The sequence below is a fragment of the Sinohyriopsis cumingii genome, chromosome 1, assembly GCF_028554795.1.
Source record: "Sinohyriopsis cumingii isolate HCF-2022 chromosome 1, ASM2855479v2, whole genome shotgun sequence".
Taxonomy (NCBI): domain Eukaryota; kingdom Metazoa; phylum Mollusca; class Bivalvia; order Unionida; family Unionidae; genus Sinohyriopsis; species Sinohyriopsis cumingii.
In genome coordinates this window covers 30,025,564-30,048,497 of record NC_142961.1, presented here as the reverse complement: position 1 = coordinate 30,048,497, position 22,934 = coordinate 30,025,564, and the positions used below count along the sequence as shown (strand labels likewise).

Genomic DNA, 22,934 nt, shown 5'->3' with positions numbered 1-22,934 from the left:
GCTGTCATCGGGTCAAAAGATGTGTACATTTACCATTATACCTTTAACAGTTCTGCAGAGACCTCATATGCTAATATCATAGTCCAAGTGACTATAGACTAAAAAGAGTGGACGTAGGATGAAGGGGGCAAGGATGAATATTTTAAGTTTAAAGCTGCAAAGTGTCTACCATGCACTAACCTATCCAGCATTCATTTTAAAAAAATCCCTTGAAGGGATGGACACTAAGGAAAATTTGCAACAAAATTTTTAGTATGTTCATTATGGCAGCTACATTTGATGTCAGGAGTCATGTTTATTCAATACCAACAGATATTATAATTAGTCTTTTGGTAAAAACCAGATGTTGATATTATGTTCCATTCATTAGGAATAACAATAACTAGGTTTTTTAATATGGCTGCCACTGTGACCATACTGGACAACAACATTTTCACTTAGTAATAACCAGACATCATAAGAAGTCTTCTGGTGAAAAATGAATGTTGATATGATTTTCCATTTTTGGAGCAGTATTCTGAATGGCATATTCTATTATTAGTGTTATGTATATTTTATTTAATTTGCTTGTCTGATGTTTTAAATTTATTTAATCCCATTACATGCTATTGTAATGTTACATTGTTTACTGGATTTGACATTGTCCAGAATTTGAGTTCAGTTCTGTTTGACCTGATTGTTTTTTTTTAATTTTCGATATAAATAACTAATAATAGAAACATTGTATCTAGTTGCTGACCTTGTTCCAAAATCAGTGAAAGTTTTGATAAACAACTTTTTTATTTTTTAATCTTTCTCTGAGTGTGAATCATTGAGTCAAGGTCTGCCTGGACTATGTGATATAAAGCCATGTCAACTTGTAACAAACTTCTATTTTTTCCAGAAGTATGAATTTCTGACCCTCACTGCTGAAAATATGAAATGGCAGAGGCAGCATTGGACTCTATTATTACAGAGTGCACTTTTTGGCAAAGCCCAACACATCTATGCATCTTTGTCAGTACAACTAACTGCTGACGATGATCTGGTTAAGGAATGCATCATATAGGGTTATGAGTTAGTCCCTGAGGCTTATCTGCAAAAATTCAGGAAAATGTTGTTGTTGTAGGGTTTAAGGCCATTTTTCAGCACACGATAGGCTATACATGGCGGCCAGTATTAATGGTGGAGGAAGAACCAGGGAAATCCCCAGAAAGAACCACCGACCCACGAGAAGCTACTGGCAAGCTTTCTCACATACCCACATTGGCCGAATCCTAGACTTGAACCTACGCAGACAGAGGTGAGATGGCAATGATCCGTAACGGAGAGTGCTTTAGACCACTCGGCCACTCGGGGCCCCAAAATTCAGGAAAAAAGAGCAGTTTTTTTTATAGGTGGTGTTTAGCCAAGAAAGCTGATCAAGAATATGAAAATCTCAGACAACTCATATTACATGAAGAGTTCAAGAATTGTGTCCATGGTGATGTTAAGACTTATCTTGATGAACATAAGGTTGAAACATTGGAAAATGCTGCTCATGCTGCTGATGAGTATTCCTTAGCTTATAAAGCTTCTTTTGTAAGTAAATCTTCCACTCAGCAGTCTTCTGGTAGAAAAGCATTTCAGCCTAATACAAGCACTTCTAAATTTCAATCTGGCAAAATTTTTGGAATCAAGTTTCATATTAAGAATGATCAGAAATCATTATCTCTTCCTACATGTACCTATTGCAAGAAGAAAGGACACATTATTTCTGATTGCTAAAAATTGAAAAATAAGCAACAGAATCAAGGCAGACCAATTCCAAATGCTCTTATTTCTAAGAGGACAAGGTCATGGCCATGTATTGAAAGCAATACTATTGTTGTGTCTAATAAACCCCAGTCTGACTTTATTATGGAGAATTATGAACCATTCATGTCGAAGGGTTCTATATTGCTCATGAGTGATTCAGCCAATCCCATCCCTATTAAAATTTCAAGGAACATGGGAGCTTTTCAGTCTTTTATTATCAGGTACTTTGCCTTTTTCTGAGAAGTCTTCTTATTATGAGAGTGTTCTTATTCACGGAGTTGAGTGCAGCTTTGTTAATGTTCCTCTCTGTTGTGTAAATTTGTCATCAGACTTAGTCTCGGGACCAGTGACAGCTGAAACAGTGTCTAATTTACCCGTTGAGGGCAATCATTTATTGCTGGGCAATGACCTAGCTGGGGATAAGGTTGTGATTAATCCACTTGTAACTGACGAGCTTTGTTTTGGATCAGAAAGTCAATCCTATTGAAAAAGAATTCCCTGATTTATACCCAGCTTATGCAGTTACTAGAGCTTAGGCAAAGAAAGCTCTTGAGAATGATGTTGATAAGGAAAGTATTCCTTTAGCTGACACATGTATTGCTCAGGCTTTTGATGAGGCCACTTTCACTCCTTGTTTGGATCAATCAAAATGTATTGATCACAATGATCCTCTTTTAACTACTCATTCACTTTATTCTAATCAGTATAACGAACAACAATCACTTGTTGTTGAACAGGAAAAAGATCCTGAGCTCTCCTGTTTGTTTCAAAGAGCCATTAGTGAAACTGAAGCCATTAAAGTACCTGTTTGTTATTTTATTAAAAATGGGATTCTTATGAGAAAATGGAGGTCTCCTGAGGTACCTGCTGATGACGAGTGGTCAGTGAACTATCAAATTGTAGTTCCAAAATTGTGCAGATAGGACATTCTTAGTCTGGCCCATGAAACTCCTTTGGCTAGTCATTTATAGGGATTAATAAGACTTGTCACAAGATCTTGAATCACTTCTAGTTGCCAAAAATTTAAAGTTATATTTGTAAATACTGCAGATCTTGTCATACTTGTCAAATGGTAGGAAAAACCCCATCAGAAGATACCTAAGGCTCATCTGCAACCTATTCCTGCATCTGACAAACCATTTAGCAAAAAAAGGGTAGACTGTGTCTGTCCCTTACCCAAGACCAAGTCAGGTAACCAATACTTGTTTACCATAATATGTGCATCAACAAGGTTTCCAGAGTGAATTCCTTTGATGAATATTGAAACTAAAACAATAATCGTTGTCACTGTAGGGTTCAACACCCTTTTCCAACACAAGATAGGCTACACATGGCAGCCAGTATAACTGGTAGAGGAAGAACCTGGGAAAACTCCCAAGAAGAACCAGTGACCCACGAGAAGCAACTGGCAAGCTTTCTCACGTACCCACATTAGCTGAGCCTGACACTCTAACCCATGCAGACAGAGGTGAGATGACAGTGATCCAGAACAGTTAGTGCTTTAGACCACTCAGCCATTCAGGGCCCCTAAAACAATAGTTGTTGTTGTTGTTGTTGTTGTTGTAGGGCTTAACGCCATTTTTCAGCACAAGATAGGCTATACATGGCGGCCAGTATTAATGGTGGAGGAAGAACCTGGAAAACCCCCGGAAAGAACCACCGACCCACGAGAAGCTACTGGCAAGCTTTCTCACATAACCACATTAGCCGAATCCGAGACTTGAACCGACGCAGACAGAGGTGAGATGGCAGTGATCCGTAACAGTGAGCGCTTTAGACCACTCAGCCACTCGGGGCCCCTAAAACAATAGTAAAGCTTTGATAAATTTTTTTATACTCATTTTGGCCTTCCCAAAGATGTCCAATCCGATCAAGGGTCAAATTTTAGGTCTGAAATTTTCCAGCTGATTATGCTTGAATTAGGAATAAGAATAATAATAATAATAATGAGGACTTTGTATAGCACCTAATCTTTAGAAGCTCTAAGCGCTTTACAACATTAGACATCTTAAACATAAAAAAAAATATATATTGATATGATTACAAAAAACTAACACCATGAAATTAGACAACATAAAAAAACATGCTGAAGACATTATTACCCTACCTGCAAGCCATTCACACAGTTAACTCAAGGCCTTGTTCAAGAAACAATTATTCTGCAAAACAAATTTTTCCTTGTGACTCTGACCTCTGACATTTTAAACACAAAACCAACAGACTGCTTCTGTGCATTAGGTGCAATCCCTCCACAAACTTCAGTCAAGGTATGTAATCTAAGCTAAAGATAATAAGCAAAAAGAAATTCTTTCAGTGACCCTGAACTTGTAACTTTTGATCCCAAAACTCAACAGACTTTTCTTTCTCACCCAAAGTGTAAGTAATCCATTAAGTTTTTGTGATAAATAATAATAATAATAATAATAATAATAATAATAATGATAGTAATAATAATGATAATAATGAGGACTTTGTATAACGCCTAATCTTTAGAAGCTCTAAGCGCTTTACAACATTAGACAACATCTTAAACATAAAAAAAATCTAATGATATGACAAACACCATGAAATTAGAAAACAAAAAACATGTTGAAAATGTTTAAGGTAGGAAACATTATTAGGTCTTTAAGTTTGTTCTTGCAGTCAAAATAAGTGAGTTTTAAGAGCACTCTTGAATGAGATCACTATGTCTTTGTGTCTAAGTTCAGTCAGCAATTCATTCCACATTGCTGGGCCCTGGTATGCAAAAGAGCGCTGTCCATATGACTTTGTTTTCTTAGTGAGAATAATGAGTACACAATTGTCAGAAGAGGAGCGTTAGTATCTACCTGGTGTGTACACATGGGTGAGGTCAGATGGGTATGTTGGACTGGAGTCCGTCAGTGAAATGTAGCACAGAGAACAAATTTTGTGATCGATTCTGGATCGAATGGATAGCCAGTGTAGGGTACAGAGCAGCGGGGAGCTGTGCTCTGATTGTGGTATGTTAAGTATGATCTGAGCAGCTGTGTTTTGAATGTTTGGAAGTTTCAGGAGTAGATATTGAGATGAACCAGACAGAACTGAGTTACAATAATCCAGTCTTGAAAGTACTAATGAACATATAAGTGTTTTAGTGGCATCAACTTAAAGATATTTGCAAACGGAGCTGATGCATCTCAGCTCAAGATATGTAGCCTTGCATATGTTCATGACATGTTGGTGCAATGTGAGAGTACTGTCCAGAGTAACACCTAGGTTTCGTACTGATTGTGTAAATTTAATGTTGGTGTTGCTGATATTTATTGTTTGAGGTAAAGGATGTGAATGAGAAAGTCTTTGTATTGTAATCAGAATGGCCTCAGTTTTATCATCATTCATCGACAGCTTGTTATATGTCATCTCCACACCCTGGATGGTAGCATCAACTTCAGTTGGGTGGCTCAATTTTTATATTTGGCTGTCATCAGCGTACAATTGGTGAGACACTGGATGATGATCTATGACACTTGAGAGCGGCTGAGTGTATAGAATGAAGAGAACAGGTCCAAGAACAGACCCCTGTGGAACACTACAACACAGATTACTGGGCTGGAGTGTATTCCATTTGCAGACACAATTTGTGTCCTGTTAACCAAGTAGGACATGAACCACAGTAAGGCTGTATTATGAATGCCAAATACATGCTGGAGACAGTGAAGTAATATATCATGGTCTATTGTGTCAAATGCTGCAGACAAATCAAGGAGGGTGAGGACTGTAATCTTTCCGCTATCTAATGCAGATACAATGTCATTAACTACTTTTAGAAGAGTAGTTTCAGTACTGTGGCAAGGGCAATATGCAGACTGTACATTGCTGAAAAGACTGTTTGAATTCAGATGAGATACAAACTGGGATAGAACAACCTTTTCTAAGATTTTTTATATGAACGGGAGATTAGAAACTGGGAGGTAGTTCTTTAATCGTCAATATTTTTTTTCAAAAACACTATTTTTCTCCTTTCTTTCAGGCTGTGACCTTGATCTTTAGCCACAAAAATGAAACCTTTTTTCTCTGTCCAAGTGCAAGCCATCCACAAATGTGGATCCAAGTCTGCAATGTAAAACTAGTATTATTCTGCAGAAACAATTTTCTTCTTTCAGTTGGTGATGTTGCCCATGGACCATTTGACCTCAAAATCAACAGGATATTTTCGTAGCTCAAGTGCTGCCATCCACAATGTTTAGTCAATGTATGTGTGTGTGTGTGATTTGGATTTTTTAACATAGCTTTAACAATTTTTCAGTCATTATGTTACAATGTCTGCAGTGTGGCAGTTTATAGTGATGTCTAGCACTGGGGCATCATGCCACAGACATGTAGCATGATGTCCCACCCAGTCACCAGGCTGACCAGTCCCTAACACTAACCTCTTACTGCTGAGCGCCAAGCGAAGGAGCTGTTAGTACCATTTTTATAAGTCTTTGGTATGACTCAGCTGAGGATTGAACCCACGACCTCACGCATCCGAGATGTATGTGATGCAGAGCTAATGTTAATCTTATTTCTCCATTCTAAATCTATAAAGTATAACATATAAATGCAATTACAGATGAAATGTCTGTACCTTATGAACTTCAGTGTCAGCTTTCTCATTTTCTCAGAAACAATGTTAAAATGATTCATCTACCGTATTTACCGCATATGTTGGGACACAATAAAATAATAATTTTTTTCCTGTCCTAGAACTTATGGTGAAACATTTTTCACTTTGGTCATATGTCCCATGACTTAAGAAACAAAATAAATTTGTATTGCATTTGTGCTTCCCCCCACCCACTGCACGTTGCAATAAAACATAAATAAAATGCTTAATTGATAATAAAAACAAAGAGACTAACCTTGTGTTGTTATCATTTATTCCTTTTTTCAACATCAGCATTAAAGAATAAAATATTTCAACAAAATCCATGTAAGTGGCGTAGGCTTCCATACTGTAGCGTGTATCAATTATGTCCGATACCACACACCACGCTGTTCATTGACATGAACATTGAAAAACAATTGTGTGTGGTTGTGCTCAAAGGTTTGAACATGTTATCCGACTGAAAACTGGAGCCAACAAAATCGCAAACAAGAGGGAACTAGTCAACTGATATCTTAAAGACGCCATACATGCAAACACGGTATTGGGTGGAAAATAATCAAGATTGAATTATATCCATGTCTACTGTATGACAGTATGTCGCAAATAAAAATCAGCATTTGAAAACACATTAACTTGAGTGCAAGTGACAATCTTTTCACCAGCTTGGGTTACAAAATTATCCTTACTATTTACTCACAGACATCAATGCTCCTTTGTGTTAAATGTAACCACACATACCAAGAACATAGAAGCCCTGGTGGTGAATGAACACGACTGGCAGCAAGCAGTTAACTCCTTTGAACCTACCGACAGGACATCAAAAACAAAAGGTTATTTTTATTACAAAGCAAGCTGATCTCAGAAGCCGACGTTGGTTACTTTATTTTTTTGGTAAAGGATATCAATACAAAGGTTATTTTATTGCAAAGCAAGCCAACATCAGAAGCTCACTATGGATTCTATGAAGTGAGCCTTTCTTGTTTTTGTTTTTTGGAATATACAAAGAGGGCCAAGATATGGAAGTAAACGTGGGTTGATTTTCATCTGTATTCACGGGAATTTTGAAAATAAATTGAAACAATGGAGCAAATTTGAAAGTGACACAATATAGTGCTTTGTGCACATATGTCTATGACCCAGCAATATTTGGAGAAAATAAACTCATGTGATGAATTCGTGAAGGCCAGAAGTGAAGCAAATGATTTCGCAAATGAGAGGGAAATAATCGACCGATGTATTGAAAACAACTGCCATTCACGCATGGCATGATGTTAGGTGCAAAATAGCCAAGATTAATTTATATCCAGGTCTAATGTATGACAGTATCTCGCAAATAAAAATCATTATTTGAAAACGCATTCACTTGAGTGCAAGTGACAATCTTTTCGCCGGCGCAGGTTACAAAAGTATCATTACTATTTACCCGCAGACACCAGTGCACCTTTGTATTAATTATTACTACAGATGCCAAGCACACAGAAGCCTTGGTGGTAAATAAACACAACTGGCAGCCAGCAGTAAACTTCTTCTTTGAACTTACCACAGGACATCAAAGACAAAGGTTATTTTTATTACAAAGCAAGCCAATGTTGGAAGCCGACTTTGGACTCGGAAGCGGAATTTTTTTAAAAGGATATCAATACAAAGGTTATTTTATTGCAAAGCAAACTGACCTCGGAAGCTGACTATGGATTCTTTTAAGTGCGCAGATTTTTTTTAATAGCTTTGAATATACAAAGACGGCCGAGATATGGAAGCTAACTTTGGTTCCTTTTCACAACTATTCACAAAAAATTTTGAAAGTGAAGTGAAATAATGGAACAGTTTTTAAAGTTACACAATATAGTGCTTTGTGCGCTAACATCGATGACCCAGCATCATCCAGAAGATTTGGAGAAAATAAAATAAAGTGATGAATTCGTGAATGCCAGAAGAGAAACAGATCATTTTGCTGACAATATGATGATTAACATGGATGAAACTCTAATGTATTTTGATTGCATTCCTGGATGGACTGACAATAAGATGGGCGTCAAAAGTGTGAGAATTAGCAAGACTAGTGCAGATTTGAAAAAATCTGACTTTTGTCCTTGCAGTTTCCGCTTCAGGTGGTGTTTGCCTCTAACAATTTTTCACGGTATGAGAAAGCTAAAAAAATTATTCATGTACCAAAAATAAGACCGTACGTGTGCAGGAGAAGGGTTGTGTTGATGAGATGCTGTTGCAGTGGATTAAAGAGTTTTATCTCAAGTACAGTTTTATATTTTTTAAACTAAAATTTCAGCTGGAGTTCAATTTCCAACACGTAATTTTCAAATGATTTAAAAGGTGTCCCACAACTTACGACTCGAGAAAAACGATGTGTCCCAGAACAGACAGTGCACAAAAAAATTACTTTTAAAATTAATTTATGGTGTCCCAACAAATACGGTGGCCTAACATATACAGTAAATACAGTAATTCCTTTCTCTACATTTAGAAGGATTTGTGATGATTTCATCATTTGTAATATGCTTAGGAAAATAAAATGTGCACTAGGGGCAACATGGAAATTTCTTCATAATATTGCTGTGTTTGACAATGTGTTTGGTAGATTCCTATCTTATGTCTTTCGTCATTTAAGAATTTAATTTTAAAAAACAACTTTTGTTTTTTTCTTCCTCATGATTTGCGACTTTACTGCACAAAATGTGACATTTTTTAAATGAATACAATCAGTACATTTCTACATTAGTGACAGGTCAGCTTTTTGGAGAATGACAGTACATATAACAGCAAACCAAGCCTTAGTCAAGGGTAGTAATGCAATTGGTAATTTTTGACATCTAACTCTACATTAATATTAACTGTGATTTTTGGGAATTTGTGCTGTAATAAATTTTACCTGTAAATGCACCAAACATTTTAATCTGCAACATTTTTCAACAAATGACATTTAAAATATTGGATCAAATTTTTTTATATGCACCAAATTCCTTCAAATAGTCCAAGATATTCCTTGGTGGGTACATTATTATAAAGTTCTGTAATTCAGTTCACATTTTTTTAAAAATCTGCCTCACAGGGTGGAATCCAATAAACTTGACATGAGTGTTCCACTTTGCAGGATACACACTCTGTTCAAAGTCAACCATTCAGGTTGACTGTACAAGTTTTATTAAAATCTACTAAAAAATTCACCTCATAAAAAAATGAAAGAAGAGACATAATCATTTACATTAAAAAGCAACTTATGACAAAGAAAGTATGCAGGCCATAATCAAAACTCAACTGACATTCTACAAAGTTTACAGTAACTTCTCATTCAGCTGTAAAGTATGACCAACACAATCCAATTAAATAAAATGACATATACAACAGCAAACCTTTTTACAGTGAAAATCTCACATGAAAGACCAACTTTACGGGAGACCACCTGCCATTAATGTCCAAAATTTAATTAAGATCAATCTAACTTGTAATGAGACCACCTGTCTTGGTCTTTATCTCTCTCAAAACAGGTTTTAATATATCTACTTTATTATCCATTTGCACAAAAAAAGCAAGAATTAATATCAGAATTTAACAGAAGAGAGGTTTACGTACGTAAATCCACAATGTCACTGCATCCTGGCAGTGGTTGAATCAAGGTTGCAAAAGAAACCGGCAGAAAACTCTTGCTTTCCCATGCTGTGACACCGATCCTTTTCACCTGTGTCAGCTGACAAAGGAAAATACACCTTGTAAAATCTGTACATGAAGCAACTTTAAAAGCTGTTAAATAGATGTTGCTTCATCTATAACTGACATAATTTTCAATGTCATAGCCATGATTTACATTTTACTTCTCTTAACGACTGGCATAGAAGACAAATTAACTGGTGGCTTTAGATATGACAAATTGCACATGCAGAAAAGATTCACTCTGTGCTCAAAACCATATCTGCGGGAGCAAAATTTTATTATTTTGAACACATTACAATAAGCTAATTACTAAATATGATGTGTGTTAAGTATTCTTTAAGGAATATGCATTGATGTAGGATAGGAAAATTCTACCCAAGTGTTCAAATTTTATAGCCATGTGTCTGATACCAAATTCTGATTTCAAAAGTTGAATTTTCCTATCCAACACCAATTCATAATGAAGAGTAATATTTCTCATATTCATGAACAAAAACAGGGTCAAAATTAAAATGGCATATTGTGAATACTGATGATATCTTTAGGCAGCAAAACACCAACAGAAAACTTTGTGTACCTGATGATAGTGTATAAATATGTTAGGCTTACAATAAAAAATGAAGTGAAAACTTTAAACCACACTTAAAAAGAAATCACTGTTCAACAAACAAGGGAAAGGCAATACACTGTCCAAATTGTGCATATTGAAGACAGCATGGACAATAATACAAATATGAATAGTCAGAAACTGAAGTTCATTCTTATTCCTAAGATTAATGGAAACAGACAACAAAATAATGATAGAGTTTTTGATTCAGCTTTGATCTAGTGCTGATGTCCTTACTTTCACATTTTAATATCTGGGCTGTAACACGAACATCAATCATCCTCTAGACAGCAATAACAGACATTTTAAGGTAATAAGCCACAACAAGAAGTATTTCGTAAAACCCGTTAATATGACCATCAATTCAGGTGCAGTGGCAGTAATCAGATGTTCAAGATGGTTGTCAATGTAGCTATATTGGAAGTAAGATTGGCACTGTTGCCATTTATGACTATTAGATATTGTAAGAAGTCTTTGGTATAAACCGTATGCTGAGTGAGCTTTCAATTCAGGATCAGTGAAAACAAAATTTTCCAAACGGCCACCATTGTGGCCACATTGGATGAGAGATCGAAATTATTTCATTTAGGCCCAACTGGACACAAGTATTCAGATGAATATCCCATTTCAATATGACTTTCCATTCAGAAGGAATATCAATAAATAAAAAAATGTCAAGATGACTGCCATTGTGGCCATAATTGATGTCACATCACCAGCATATTCATTTAGGACCAAACACAAAGTAAAAGAAGTCTCCTGGTGATAACCCAAGTCAAGCTGTCATGGTGGGCATATTAGATGTCAGATTGACACCATTTTTATAATAAGAAGTCTTTTGGTGAAACCCCAGTATCAATATGACCACCCATCAAAGAATAACAAGATTTTCAGTATGGCCACTAAGGTGACCATAATGAGGTTTGGTCAGCAGCATTTTCATTCAGAACAAACTAGACATCATAAGACGTCTTCCAGTGAAACCCCTAAGTTAATAGAACTTTCTGTGCAATAATATGATTTTCATGATTGCTGCTGTGGTGGCCATATTGAATGTCAGACTGGCACCATTTTCATTTAGGTCTAAGTAGACATCCTAAGAAGACTTCTAATGAAAACTCGATGCTGATACAAGCATCCTTCCAGAAAAAGTAGCAATTACAAGGTTTTCAAGATGTCCCCTACACTGGATGTCTAAGCAGTACCACTTTTATTTCAAACCAAGCAGACACCCTAAGAAATCTTCTTGTGAAAACCCTACAACAATATTTCTGTTCCCATGAAGCTGCAACAACAAGATGTTAAAGATAGCTTCTATTGCAGCAAATCCTACAAATGCAAATTTGGGCACATCACCAAGGTCCTCTTTTGTGTGATTATGGACTAGATTCAAGTAATAGCAATATATATCCTCAGAGTTTACCACAAGAAATGCTTCTTTTGTGGATTATGTTCCACAATATGCTATAGCATAATATTTGATCTCTGCAATAGACCTTTTCAAGCTAGCTTTCATTTTGCTGCCTCAACAAAATATCAGCAAGAGATTTGTACTCCTGCAAGGCCTGGTGATATACTGATGACTTCATTATATCAGTCTGGTACAAGCACTGAATTATTGTTGATGCTATGGTGGAAGACAATTTCAAAGACACACAGAAATGGTTAAAATTTTTATAAGGGGTCAAAGACATCGTAATCCATCATCACTTTTCATTATCAGTTGATACAGGTGTACAACAGTTGCAGGTTTTGTTTTGTTATAACAGCATTTCCACTAGGGTTGTGCTACTACTGTTACCTCATACTGGCACAGATTGAGAAAGTCAATACAAGACTTAATTTTACCAGAACAAATGCTAATCAATCAATCTCATTATCACTTGCATAGAATGAAGGAAGTTATGCTGTAAACAATACTTAGAGTAAGAAAATGAAATAAATGAGTTTCTGACTTTTACAGGAGTTGCATTCATAGTGGACAGTATCATAAGTCAACACCATGATGCAGTTCATTCCACAAAGCATCATGAATTTCATCCTATCTCTAAGTAAATTATCAGGTCAGCATTAATAAAAGAAGTTAAACTAATTCATTTCACGTAAGTATTTAAAACTAATTAGGCACTTTAATCTACATTTAATGACTGACCTGAAAATTTATCGAGCTACAGATAGGACAAAATTCATGATGCTGTGTGGAACAAACTATAGTGTGACCTCCTTCCAATATTATCACTGTCAGACACCAACTTAATTCACACACAATTAACAACTTTGGTTGAGAGTTCACTTATAAAGTAAATAGTTCAAATGTTTCCATGCACTGCATAAAATGTTTAGGTTTAGTGACTTGGTGTGAGTGAACATCAACACTGGCTAGATAGCATGAATTAGCCATCTATAAATAAAAACAGGCAAACACCAAACCAAGAGGAAATAAAAGCACCAATGGCAATGGTACACAAAAATAATAAACTCCATAACAAAAACATATCTAGATATTCAAGCATTTATTTCACAATTCAGAGAATATCAATGAAGGTTTTCTAGTCCCAGTTTCAACACTAAAATATTCTTCTTCAAGCTTGAGAACAACTGCTGGCCATATTTATTTCTGAGATTCAGAAGTTCTTCCATGAGACAGCCATCTCACCAAACAAGGCTGCTCATGAATTACAAAACCTCCATCACTCAAAATATCATGCAGTTCCTTCTGCTGGTTTCTTGTTGCTGAATACTGTTAAAACTTGTAGAAGGTCTACAAGGTGATGGCTGTGTTCTTGTAATCTGAATTTTTGTATAGCTTTAGCTGCATCATGAGATGCAAGTGCCATATGATGACTCACTCAATGAATGCGTATATGAAAAAGGATTGTCTTCACACAAATATACCCCTACACCTGTGTGTCTCCCAGACATCACATTTGCTCCATCTAATGAGAGTCTAATAACTTTTTCCAGTTTAATATGTTTGTCTGCCAATACATCAAGAATGTTGTGATTGTTTCAGCTTTTCCACTGAGTAAAGTTTCCAATAAACACAGTATTAGGTTTTCCATTTTGAATCACATATAGATAGACAATAATTTTTGGTCTATTGTGACATTCAATTATTATACCTACATAGGATTTTGCAGTATTAGTTTATCAATTTCTTATGTTGCAACTTTGGCGAGGATGATTTCCCTTTCCAAACTCCTTGGTTCTCAAATTCTTTACAGTAGTTTTGGATTTCTCCATGCTTGAATTTGAAATATGTGTCATAGAAGGTGAAAAGGCCTCTGATAAGTAATCAGTTGAAACTGGAATGTTAAGTTCATCTTCATCTACAGCACTTGTACTTGGAACTGGAGTAGACTTATCATTAGTAATGTTTTGTTTCTTGTTATTTAAAAAAAGTGCCATGATTACAGATTCATCAATACAAACAGAATGAAGCAGAAAGTGACTGCTTGAATTAACTTCCATGAAACAAAAAATGGAGTGCTTTAATTTGTATTGTCTTATCTTGAATCAAATATCAAACCTTTGCAACCCATCAAAGAGAAAACACAACTCTCCTTCTGGTGATGTGTTGTTGACGACAATCACTGATCAAAGTCAGCGGGGATATGGGAATACAACTGTATTAAAAGAATAAGTTGACTTCTTACAATTCTGATGTCGAGACCGTTAACTTTCAAAACTTAAAACATCTTTTACAGTTTGTTGATACATGAATACAAACAGCCTCATCTTTTTCCAGTACAGAGGCAAATTCTGTCTTCAAAAATGGGCATATACTAGTGCAACGGAACCTCTCTATACCAAAGGTAGGGGAATTCTCAAAACAATTAGAGTCCCTGTTGCTATTCTACATGTGGTAAATATATAAAATTATACATTTTCTTAACACATTAACCCCTGGTGATGAGTTTAAGTGGCAGGAGGTAGTAGCCTACTGCCGAGCTCTGTAGCGTCAAGGTCATGTACGATGCACTAAAGTAGGTGGTATTATAGAAAGGCTGACAGATGTAGCTCTACAACGATACCAAAAATCTGGAATTTCTAGTTGCACTACAAATTACAGAGGGAAAAAACTCATGGTCAGAATCCAATTCTGTGTCCGGATTTTAGACTGGTCTCAGATCTAAGGCAGACCGGTATGAACTGCAAACAGACAGATGAACCTTTGCAAAAAGTAGGATAAGATGGGCATTTGGAATAAAGATACGAAAATAATGGGTCTGTTAAGCAAAAAAATAAAAAAGAACTCCAACTTTTACCCTTCTGTTCATGCACGAGCCAAATAGCCAATGAAAAATGATGTTTCTAACACAACTAAGCAGTATGTTATTGGAAGATAACCTGGAAGTTGGTGTTTTAGGACTTATTCAGAAATGGCTTTCAAAATGTGTTTCAGACGAAAACAACAAAAACCTCCAGGCGCTAATGTGTTAATGATTATAAACTGACAAATATATAGTAAAACGAGAATTCTGCATTTTCATAGAAAACTAGAATTTCCAATTTTCACTCTGTCTTCTTTCCATGCTCTGGATTTTCTTCAGTGTATCTGCATAGTTGGCTGTGGATCCATTGCAGAAGCACACCACTGATGCATTTTAGCTTGAGCCAACATGAGCAATATACTTGTCTGAAAGTCTAGTCCTACTGCTATAATGTGACAGCTGATTGGTCAATTTAGCATTTAAGATTCACTGTTACTGGTTCTCAATGGAAGACATTCAATGCATGGAACTCAACTGCTCTATTTAGTTTCAAAAATGGTAATGGTCACATGCGCCTGTATGCATGTAGCAGCTTTTTACAGAAACTCAGCACAATAGTGACTATATGGTGCCAACAAATGGTAATGTCTGACAAATGTAAAATGAGTTGCACAAAAAGATAATTCCTATAAAATAAATGTAAATAATGAATAACAAAATAATGAAATATAAAACAAAAAGTTGATAAAAATTTTAAAAATGTATATAAAATAAAAGATAACAGCACTGTATGTTGAAAATCTTTAAAATTTAATTTCAAATATGTTTCAAAAACTGCAATCAGTACGTTATCATACATTTTCATCATGCAGTTAATGTCAAAATATTTCTTTCTCATGGGGTGAAAAATCAACACACTCAACAAGAATATGTTCCTCTGTCAGTGGACAGTAGCAAGGTATGAACTCTGGTCAAGGTTCACCTTTCAGAAGGTATGTAGGAGTCAGGTATGTGTTTCCAATAAATGACAGGCACAATATCACCTTATCTCTGTGATTTGTTCTATACATGGGATGCCACTTTCTAGGTGTTTTTTATGTTCACAAGTTTGTGGAGTCAATTATTACAAAAATGATGATTTAAATAATATATAGAGTCAATATAAGGAATCGTACAATTTGAAATGGGTATACAGAAGCATGTAACAAAATTTATACATGTTGTTTACTGTTCAAATTCAAAGACTGCCATGATATCACTAACTGGTTTGGTTTCACACACAAACATGCACACAAATATATGTATATGTGTGTGTGTGTGTGTGTGTGAAGTATGCTACAGGCTTCTGTGGCAACAGTAAGGATATGAATGTAGTTGCATTTTACAGCACTTCAGCTCAACAGTGGTGATATGGTGTCAACTGACAATAAAGTTTAAAAAGGTAAAAGTGAAGAACTGCACAAAAGCTTTAGTCTTAAACCTTGTCAAAAATAATATTATGCCATTTAGGAAAAAAGTAACTTTACCTTATCATTAAGTGGCATGACCAAAACTCCTCCTATATTAAGGAGATTTTTCATGTAGTTTTCATATTCTGGTGGGCAGGCAGCACCAAGGTACACACGGTCATAGAGACGACAGCCTGGTCCCAGCTGCAGACAGTTCCCCACAACAAACTGTGGCTCACAGAATTCAAAATCATCTATGGCCGCAGATCTTTTCTTAAATTCCTCCAGTCTCTCATGGGCATATTCTACCACATCCAAATGAAGTTCAATACCATGATTAACCCCATATGGACCTGAAATACAGGAGCTGAAAATGAAGGCTTATCTGAACTCATTCAAACACCAAAAAAAATGGCTGGAATATTTGAGACCTGAAATTAATGAAATGGCCACTGTATTCAGATTGAGGTAGGGATTCCTGGCATTGTTTTCAATAAACGAATACAGTACAATTTGTTAGTAAGGGCTACCTATATATGTTGTTTTTTTCCACTCGGGCTGCACAGCACCAGCATCTCTGACTGCTGTAGGATTTTGATAACAGACATGGTGGACAAAAGTTGCCCAACCTGAGGTTCAATGAGGTGGACATGAAATTGTTCAGATGGCTGACATCTGCCTACCAACCAAATCTGAAATAAGCAGACCAAGAAGTTGGGGTTAGTAGGGTGTTTCCTGCACAAATTCATTCAAATGCTATCAACTGCATATGTTATGATAACATACTGTTTCAAAGATCCTCTATTTGGTATCTTCTCTACATCTAATGGCACATCAGCATCATTTGGCTAATAATGAAAGACCTCAAGGACTGAATGCTTTGTGTTTGAGTCAAAGATGTTTATATCTTTTAATAATTTTTAGTAATAGCATCAATATTTTGATGGTGAATCAACATCATTTGTATAAATCTGACAGGCCTTAAAGCTAGGATGCTTTCTGCAAAATTCTGTCCAGCCATATTTTTAGAAAAGTTACAGAAATCGTTTTTTATTTTCTGCGTCAGCAGCCACATCTGATGGTTAACCAGCATCATCTGTAAAAAAAATTAATTTAAATACCTTCATGCACAGAAGCTCATTGTTAAATTTGGTCAAATTTTCTTGATTGACTTGTGAGATCAAGTCATTTACAGGATTTTCTTGTTTTTGGGTAATAGTAGCCATATTGGACGGCAAACTCATCGGTAAAAATAGTTATGGCCTTGTAGCAGCCATAACAAAGGGAAGATAAACAGCTTCTTAAGTAAATCAGAGAAAGCTGCTTCCTATTAAATTTGATCCAAATCTTTTGAGCAATACTGAATTGTCCATTCAAAAGCTTTTCTGTTTTCAGTAATACATTTATCAAAGAGTGGATCAACATAATTTGTTAAAAGCTTGAAAGGCCTTTATGCAAGGAAGTTTTCTGTCAAATTTGGTCAAATTCTGTTCAGCCATTTTTACGGAGTTGCTTAAAGGTTTTTCTACTTTTAGAATCGGTGACCATATCTGATGTTGAAGCAGCATTGGTACTAGTTGAGATCAACGTCACATGGACACCTTCAAGCACCAAAACCAAGAACATCAATTTAAGAAAGCTTCCACTACATGCAAAATCTGAAAATATTACAATACTGAAGAAGTGATATCATGAATATACATGCATTTCTAATAGAGTATAATAGAATTTAGCATTTTAAAACTGAACACATTAAAATGAACAGTAATTACTGTTATCTTTCATATAATACACTTTATTATACTCTTCTTAGGAGGACCTCAAGGAAGAATAGTCCTTGACTAAATGAGCCATCCTCTGTAAATAAAGTATTATTATTATTATTTTCATCATTATTATTACAGAATGCTTAATGTCAAATTACGTCCAATTCTATTTATTAGTAACTGAGAATAAGTTCTTCAAAGTTATTTCTATTTTTAGTAATGTGGTCATATCTGATGATGGATATGTGTCACATGTAAAAGCAAGAAATTGCCCTATGCCAGGATGCTTTTCAGTGAAATTTCACCAAACTTTGCTGTGTGGCTTTGACAAATTTTAGTAATGGTGGCCCTATTTCATGGTGGAACAGTCTCATTTTTGTTTATATCTGAATTCTTCGAGCCAAGTAATTTACTGCAAATTTTGGTTGAAATCGTTTTTAAGAAGATGATGAAAGTAAAAACTGTTGATGGACACATAAATGGCTGGACACATGACAAACACAGCACAATACCATAAGTTCATTTTGAGTCCTGAATATTTAAAAATTTAACTCAAATTTTCAAACTGAGAGACCCAAACCAGGAAAAGGAGGAGGTGAAACCAACAAGTTTCTTAAAATCAACAAACAATACATTTCTCTAAGTTACAAAGTGAAATTTTATGAAACACAATATTATTAAATCCCAAATAATCCTTAATGTCCTATCACAAGACCAAAAATATGGAATGTTCCAAATAAATTAAAATAGTCCTGAAAGTACAAATTTACCCTGTTACGGATCACTGCCATCTCACCTCTGTCTGCGTAGGTTCGAGTCTCGGATTCGGCCAATGTTGGTATGTGAGAAAGCTTGCCAGCAGCTTCTCGAGGGTCGGTGGTTCTTTCCGGGGATTTCCTGGGTTCTTCCTCCACCATTAATACTGGCCGCCATGTATAGCCTATCTTGCGCTGAAAAATGGCGTTAAACCCTACAACAACAACAACAACAACAAATTTACCAATATGATGCAATCCAGAATATTTTAACTTAACAAAAATTCAAAATTAATGTATTAATCCAAAATCGATGAGCAATTAGTAATTCCAATGAATAATTCCTCTTCAATAATATCTGAACACAACTGTAAAGGATTCCATCAGACTGACCCCAAAAACAGAAATGAGTTACATGTTTATCAAGTCTTTATTTATAAAGAATTTCACTTGGCTATTAACATACTAAAATGCGAAGACTTTCCAAGGTAAAAGCCCAATCTAACTGTAAACAAGACTGACCTTGAACTCTTGCTAACTAAACATGTCTATAAATGACCATTACTGGGTATTGTAAAAGTACAACCTACAATCATGGACAAAAGATAAGCACACAATATAGATATACATGACACACTACACAGAAGGTATGGCACAACCAAAGTCTCGAAAGCTGCCAACCATTTGCAATGCATCACCAAAATACCCTACTTGCACTGCAGTCTTTTTTGTCATGTTAGTTGCAGGTTTAATTCACTGTCAGTGTGTGATGCAGAGTATCAGGAACTGCTGTAAAGAATAATGTCAAAATGTTTGCATTTGTTGAGTGCTTACAAGTAATCTGATATACATCAATTTTAGGAAATGATAAATAGCCCTCTCATTATCTTCTGAAGTAGCCAGTTCAAAATCAAATATACAAAACTAGGTCAATGCCACAATATAAAAAAAAAAGAGTACCAGGAATGGCACAGTATATGCTGGCCCAATGTCTAATGGTCCTCTATGTTTATAACAACAATGTTTGCGTATAAATCATTTTTCTTTCAGAGTGACCTGCACCTTTGACCCAAAAATTAATAGCCGACTACATGTACCTTAACCTAAATGCAAACCATCCACTAAGGTTGAGCCTGGTTTGTGAAGTAAAACTAATCGTTTTCGCATAATTTCCCCCATCCCCACACACCCCGAGTCTGTGACCTTGACTTTTTTGCCTTTAAAACCCAAAATAGCCTTCTTCCGTAGCCCAAGAGCCAATCATCCACAGAGATTGGTTGAAGTATGTCATATCATTGTGTAGAGACCATATTTCTTCTTTCAGCCAAAGTAACCTTAACCTTTTGACTCAAGAAAAAATATGATTTTTCCTTATCTCAAGTGCAAACAATCATTGAGCTAATAAAATCCCATAGCCCAATGTCCCCAACTATTTATTTTTGACGTTGGAAAGGTAAAATTTTCAAAACTCTAATTTGGAACATGTGCTCTTTTCCTAAATTTACAACCTGCATGTGCACATTTTAGTGCCTTACATACTCTATCTACCTTTATCTGACCATTCATGCTTTCATGGCATACTGAATGCCAGAATCAATGTTTCTCCATTTATCCATTCACTTCATGTGATACATAACATTTAGCATAAGCGGCCATTGACAAGTGTCCCACATGCGCATGTTCTAATATCACCCGAGTGCATATTGGGTTAAGAAACCAATTACATGTACTGGCCAATCAAAACACTTAAAAAAGTTTGGTATGATTAATCAGCAGTGTTTACACTGCCTCATTATATTTTGTTTATTCACCCTACCCATGAGATGATCACCCTTTGATTTCATTGAATGAAATAATAATGAATTTTCATTTTTAATTGATTATATAGAGACTCAGCTTCCAAGCTTAATATTGTGTTTAAAGCAAAACTTTTAATGCCAATTAAAGAGATGTTTACATTTATATTTAAACAGCAAAATTATTTAACGATCACTTTAGTAATTTTTGTCAAGTGAGGCAATCTTTACTATGTGGATAAAATGAGTTTACTCAATTATTTCTAAATGAAATTTAACAGAAATATTCAGAGAAGGAAAATTCATGTGAAAGTGGAAGGTAAAAGGCTACAGTTGTTGTTGTAGGGTTTAATGCCATTTTTCAGCACACAATAGGCTATACATGGTGGCCAGTATTAATGATGGTTGTTGTTGTTGTTGTTGGGTTTAACGCCATATTTCAGCACACGATAGGCTATGCATGGCGGCCAGTATTAATGGTGGAGGAAGAACCCGGGAAAACCCCGGGAAGAACCACCGACCCACGAGAAGCTACTGGCAAGCTTTCTCACATACCCACATTGGCTGAATCTGAGACTCCAACTTACGCAGACAGAGGTGAGAAAAGGCTACAGCTAAATCTGAGGTAACTATTTCTCCAAAGAAACACAAGCCAGGCCCTGTGCCAGCAAATAAAGCTGAATATGATAAAACTAAAAGAGAAATGTTCAGCATCACTGTGTTGATAATTATTCAGTGCTTGAATTCATTCTTTGAAAAGATGTTTTGCAGTTATGGCAAACAATATCCTAAACTGGTACAAGTCAGAAATTCAACCAATGTATTTGTCAAATGAAGTGACAAATTCATGACTGAACCAATCAAACCTCATGAGGCCTGTACAGCACAGTATATACATTAAACTAGCCAGCATGAGTAGGAAATTCATGAAGCTTGAGTTTCTCAAACTCCACCAGAAAGGTAATTTTAAAACTAAATGAGAATGAAACATTAAAATAATTACAACTCTCTTTAACTCAGCCTACAACCTAGCCCATTATGGAAATGCTGTGTACTCCTGGAAAAGAAAATTGCTGAAACTGTTGCAAAGCATCAGGAGAGATTCAAAATGAGAGACTTTTTTCTGTCAATTTATCAGGTCTTGGATAAAGCAGTTAAGAAAAGTCTCAATTCATGTAGGGTAAATTATTTTTACATTCTTGCTGATGGAAGTATTGATGCTACCATGTGGCAGACAAGTACATAGACAATCTTTCAAATCCAGCTGCAGAAACCTATATAACTAAAGTAGCAGAAAGTAGTATCCCATGTTTCTGAACACAGGAGCCCTCTGAAAAAAATGTGGTGCATTATTTCTTATGTTTTTCTATGGAATCAAGTGCATACATTTCATTGAATCTCAGCAAGCGATTGAAATTCTTGGAGAAGTGAAAAGCAGGTGGAACAAGTGAATTGTCTATAGCTTCTGGAGAAGTGGGTGAAAGAAAAATGTACTTAGCCCCACAAAGTTTGCTTGAGGTAAGTCATTTAAAACTAACATTACTGTGTAGAAACTATTTGTCTTATTTCAGACACAATAATGATGACCTCTGACATTTGCACTTGAAAGGAAACAAGGTTTTTCCTTACACCATGTGTAAGTCACCACAAAGTGTTGATACCATAAATGATGAAGGAATTCAAATTACAGTGCAGAAACAATTTGTATTCATTCAGCCAGGAGATATGTAGGAGTCAGGTATGTGTTTCCAACTGACCTCTGATGTTTTGCCCCAAAAATCAAAAGGGTTCTTCGTTGCACTAAGTGGAAGCCATCCACAAAGTTTGGTAGCTGTATCAAAAATGGTAGATAACAAACATTATTGTGCAGAAACAAACTTGGTGACATATGGATGGACAACATCCTGACATAATATGTTTCACTTTATAGTGGGCATCTAGCTATGTGCCTGAGCTTGTTTAGGGCACAAGGTCAATAATCAGCCAAAACTTTCCACTTTGTTTTAGATACCATGAAAATCAGTAAAAGGCCAGACACCTCATCTCTACTTCTGTAGAATGAAGTAACCTCTTCCATTAAGCACACCAGATTTGACTAGTGGAAAAACATATGGGTCCTTGCAAGATGATGATTTTCCTGGAGCTAAAGCTGATATCCTAAGTTTGTTATAGAAAGGACCCATACATTGTCCATTATGCTTGGGCAGACATCAGAAATGAGGATTAGTATCACCTATGGGAACCGAAGGGATTCCACACAATGAACATAACCCTAGGGCTGCCATTGGTAAAATCAGATG

General features: G+C 35.8%; 1 protein-coding gene across 4 annotated transcripts in view; it reads right to left on the bottom strand.

The window, feature by feature from the left end:
- LOC149806620 (uncharacterized) overlaps positions 1 to 22,934 on the bottom strand; it is a 42,926-nt gene that overhangs the window by 9,915 nt on the left and 10,077 nt on the right. For all 4 annotated transcript variants that reach the window (XM_089955722.1, XM_089955692.1, XM_089955700.1 and 1 more), the window contains 2 exons: positions 16,396 to 16,670; positions 9,971 to 10,085 (listed from right to left, as the gene is read on the bottom strand). In XM_089955722.1, the coding sequence (XP_089811848.1) occupies positions 9,971 to 10,085; positions 16,396 to 16,670 (390 nt within the window). The remainder of the gene's footprint in view (positions 1 to 9,970; positions 10,086 to 16,395; positions 16,671 to 22,934) is intronic.